Below are 4,485 nucleotides of genomic sequence, written 5' to 3'. Positions count from 1 at the left end.
ACACATACACACACACATACACACACACATATACACACACACATACACACACACACACACACACACACACACACCATTAGAAAGGACACGACAGGGGCTGTGTGGTGGCTTACCTGGTGAAAGCAGCATTTACACATGCCTGAGAACTACAGTTTAATTCCCTAGAGCACACGGTGGGGAAAAAAATAATAAATAAATAAAAGAACGGACTCTAGAAATGTGTGCTCTGACTTCTGAATGCACACTGTGGAGACCAGCAAACACTCAGGCTCCTCGTGAGCTATGTTTGATACTCTCATTGCACACCCAGCTAGGCACTAGTGTGGTGCAGGCAGACAGAACGTGCTCTCCGTTTTTAAGAATTTAGGGTCTAGTTAAGGGACACAGCTTTCTGTAAAACAGCAACAGAAAACTTAGTAGGTCAGTCGTAAAGCCCCATAGGTTTTACCTTGGTCATCTTTCAAAACAGTCATTCCTTACCACACTGCTATGGCCCTGTCAGGCCTCACCTGAATTTCTACTCCTCCCGACACAAGCATCTATAAACACTCATGGTATGTGCCAACAACCCTACCATTACCTATGGCAGATATGCTTCCAGTGCCATCTGTCTTTTAAAAATGATATTTATTTATTTACTTATGTATTTGAGAATTGCCTCATGCATACTGTAATCCAGTTAATCTCCAATACCTCCTGTGCCTCTCACTCTCATGACCTACTTTATTCAGTTATTATTGGTATGTGTGTGTGTGTGTGTGTGTGTGTGTGTGTGTGTGTGTGCACATGTGCTTGTGCACGTGCGCATGCACATGCTCACACATGCTGAACCGGCTCAGTCCATTTAATGTTGCTCAAATGTCTATGTATTTAATGCTGACCACTTGGTCTTGTTTAACCTGCCAAGAAAGAAAGCCACGGGGAAACATATTTACACAGGGTGGTCCTTCTGTACAGCAAACGCGTCCGTCTCTGCCCTCTCCACCCCGCAGCGAGCACGAGTTTGTCTGTCCTACTTGATTGTAAGCCGTGAAAATAGGAGATAATGCTGTTCCTGTCACTTACGTACTTATTCATTTTGACACGGGGTCTCACTAGCTAGCCCGGATGGCCTGGAGCTTACTAAATAAACCAGATTATCCTGAACTCACAGAAATCTGCCTGCCTCTGTTCCTCTGTCCCTTACTCTCTGACTTTTTCTTTGTCTCTCTGCTTTTTTTGCACCTCTGCCTCTCCACCCCTGCATCTCTGCCCCTGCCCCTGCCCCTGCCCTTCTAGTGCTGGGATTAAAGTCCCAAATGTCTGACCTACATATTTCTCTTCCCTTGAGTGTATGGTGTGCACGAATACGTGTGGAGGCCCAAGGATGATGTTGGGGATCTTCCTCAATTTCTCAGACCTTATTCTTAGAGGCAGAGGCTTCTCATCAGCCTGAAAGCTCACAGACACAGGCTAGACTCACTGGCCAATTTGCCAAATCCCTTGTCTCTCCCACTGAGGCTGGAATGACAGATGGGCGGCCATGTCTCTGCAGTGTTGACATGGCTTCTGGGGATCTGGACTCCAGTCCTCTTGCTGGTGTGACAAGTGTGTCCACCTTGCAGCCTCTCCCTGGCATGCTTCTTTTGGCTTTTAATCCTTGCTTCTGGTTCACAGAATGGACACACACTGTGACATCTCAGAAAGGAGACATGAAATCTCAAAGAGTCACAGGGACAAAATGAAAGTGGGGTTTGGGTACTGGACAGATGACTCAGTAGTTAAGAGCACTGACTGCTCTTCCAGAGGTCCCGAGTTCAAATCCCAGCAACTACATGGTGGCTCACAACCATCTGTACTGAGATCTGATGTCCTCTTCTGGTGTGTCTGAAGACAGCTACAGTGTACTCGTCATATAGATAAAATAAATAAAATCTTTAGAAAGTGGGGCTTGACCTGTACAAAATTGACATCCTGCTGTGAATGACTACCCAGGAAAAGAATGAGGCCACAGAAGCGATCAAGGACAAATGAAGAGTATCCTGAGTAAGAGGGAAGTAAAAATCAGAACAAAAGTCGCAAATCCGATACTGTCTCCCAGGAAAACCTGGATACATTTTGTTGAAAATACCAAGCTATGTATTTGACTTCAAAGAACAAAGCTATTTTCTGTCACTCACATGTGATTCAAACGCCGTGACGGCGATTCCTGAAGCCGCACCCGTCCCAGCCAGGCCCACAAAGTGGCCACTGCCGATGTTGCTGGCAAACAGAGAGGCGCCCATCTGCAAGGCAAGGGATCAGACTAAGGCAGTGGTTCTCAACCTTCCTCAGCCTGCGACCCTGTAATACACTTCCTCATGCTGTGATGACCCCCCAACCATACAATTATTTCGTTGCTGCTTCCGTAACTGTAATTTTGCTACTGTTAGGGATTGTAGTGTGAATATCTGAAATGCAGGATAGCTGATAGGCGGGCCCCAAAGGAGATGCGACCCACGGGTTGAGAACCACTGGACTAAGGTTAGATTCCAAAGATTGGAATAAGATTCCCTGGAAACAGGTAGGTGTTGGAATGTATAGGTCCTACTTCCTGCAGCGAGATCAATAAACATCCGTGCATCCTGAAAAACTAGCCTGTTACCAGTTATTCTGTGGTTCATGAGCCAAGAACACAGTTCACACTGAGAATAGTTTAAAATGCTTGTTTGTTTGTTTGTTTGTTTGTTTGTTTGTTTTTAATCTGAGGAGATTCAAAACTTTGCAACTAGGCAGAAGTTAAAATTCAGCGTATGTCGTTCTCACAGTGGAACAGTGTCCAGTTTCACACGCCGCAGCACACTGACCGCGGGTGCCTCGTTTAACAGTGCTAGTGTTGCGTGTTCATAATAGACCCTGACCTCTAAGACACAAGATGCTTGCCTTTAGGCCTTTTTACAGAAAAACCTGAAGAGCCTGCCTTAGGGGAACATCAGCGTCTCCTCCACGGGTTCTGAGTGGAGCCTCAGACTTCCAGATCTCCTACAAGCACTTGACAGACTCCAAAGTTTCATCAGAGCGATTCCTCTTCCTTCTCACAGCCACAGCCCTTGCTTTCTGTTGTTAAGGCAAAGAGAGTGCTCTTCCTGGGCAGAGACCGGCTCTAGTCCTGACAGCAGCGCTGGACCATGAGGTCCTGCGGTGGGTGCTGTCCTTGCCTCTGTTTTACATCCCTCTTTACAGTCATTCTTTGTACATCGGTGTCTGGGGTCAGGGAGGGATGAAGCTGGTTTGCGACTCTAGGATTAGTTTGAGGATCTCTTGTTTCCCGAAAAAAAGAATAGCAAAAAGCCAATGCTTGGTTGACTGTGGGCACCAAGTGGCCACCATCCTCGCCAGATTGTTAATTCCATCTCCCTTTATGGTATCTAGACAAGGCAGGGCATCTGTTAAAGGGAGCATTTACTGAGCACTCCCTGTATACCGATCCTAAGGGGAGCATTTTCTAAGCACCCCCTGTATACCGAATCTAACGCTGATACTTCCTAGGTTCATGTAGGCATATGCTGACTCTACTGCAATGAGACATCTGGCTGAGGAAGCCAAAGGCCAAAACCCAGAAGAACACATCTGGCAGGCAACCATCCAAGAGAACCACTGAAAACATCACTGCAGTGAACCGAGCCAGCAATCGGTAAATGTGCAGAGCATAACAGGGTGTTCAAGGCAGACTGAGCAGGGAGTAAGTTGGAGAAGATAATCTCCCAGCCAGGAGCAGGGTTAGTTCGGGATTGGGAACAGAAAAGGAATTCAGGGATTTAATCAATGTTAAGAAGGGTCTTCATGAGAACTAAGGAGAGGCGCATGGAATTGAACTGAATTGATAGGTCTACAGAGCCAGGCTAAAGCTGTTCTTTTTTTTTTTTTTTTTCCGAGACAGGGTTTCTCTGTGTAACCCTGACTTTCCTGGAACTCACTTTGTAGACCAGGCTGGTCTTGAGCTCAGAAATCTGCCTGCCTCTGCCTCCTGAGTGCTGGTATTAAAGGTGTGTGCCACTACGCCCGGCTCAGCTCAATTGATCATATGGTATTATCTTTCTGGAATCCCAGATCTCACTCTTAAAGTGGAGGATGTAAGAGGGGAAGGGGAGGGGCTGGTGAGATGGCTCAGTGGGTAAAAGCACCCGACTGCTCTTCCAAAGGTCCTGAGTTCAAATCCTAGCAACCACATGGTGGCTCACAACCATCTGTAACAAGATCTGACGCCCTCTTCTGGAGTGTCTGAAGACAGCTACAGTGTACTTACATATAATAAATAATAAATCTTTAAAAAAAAAAAGAGGGAGAGGGGGAGGGAGAGAGGAGGGGGAGGAGAGAGGGGAAGGGGAAGGAAAGAAGAGAGTGAAAGAAGGGGAAGGGAAAGGGAGGAGACAGGGAGGGGAGAGAAAGGGAGAGGGAAGGGGGAGGGGAGGGAAGAGAGGGGAGAGGGGAGGTAGAAAGGAAGAAAGGGAGAAAGAGAGAGAGAGA

The 4,485-nt window shown here is 46.9% G+C and overlaps 1 protein-coding gene across 3 annotated transcripts in view; it reads right to left on the bottom strand.

Moving 5' to 3' along the window:
- The window catches only part of LOC110326779 (solute carrier family 5 member 4A), a 43,400-nt gene that overhangs the window by 37,420 nt on the left and 1,495 nt on the right, over positions 1-4,485 (bottom strand). For all 3 annotated transcript variants that reach the window (XM_021205358.1, XM_021205356.1, XM_021205357.1), the window contains exons 2-3: positions 3,594-3,615; positions 2,160-2,264 (exon numbers count right to left, since the gene is read on the bottom strand). In XM_021205358.1, coding sequence (XP_021061017.1) covers positions 2,160-2,264; positions 3,594-3,615 — 127 coding nt within the window. The remainder of the gene's footprint in view (positions 1-2,159; positions 2,265-3,593; positions 3,616-4,485) is intronic.

The sequence above is a fragment of the Mus pahari genome, chromosome 9 (genome assembly GCF_900095145.1).
Source record: "Mus pahari chromosome 9, PAHARI_EIJ_v1.1, whole genome shotgun sequence".
NCBI classification, from domain to species: domain Eukaryota; kingdom Metazoa; phylum Chordata; class Mammalia; order Rodentia; family Muridae; genus Mus; species Mus pahari.
The sequence above is the reverse complement of the archived record's forward strand: the minus strand, read 5'-3'. Positions and strand labels throughout refer to the sequence as shown.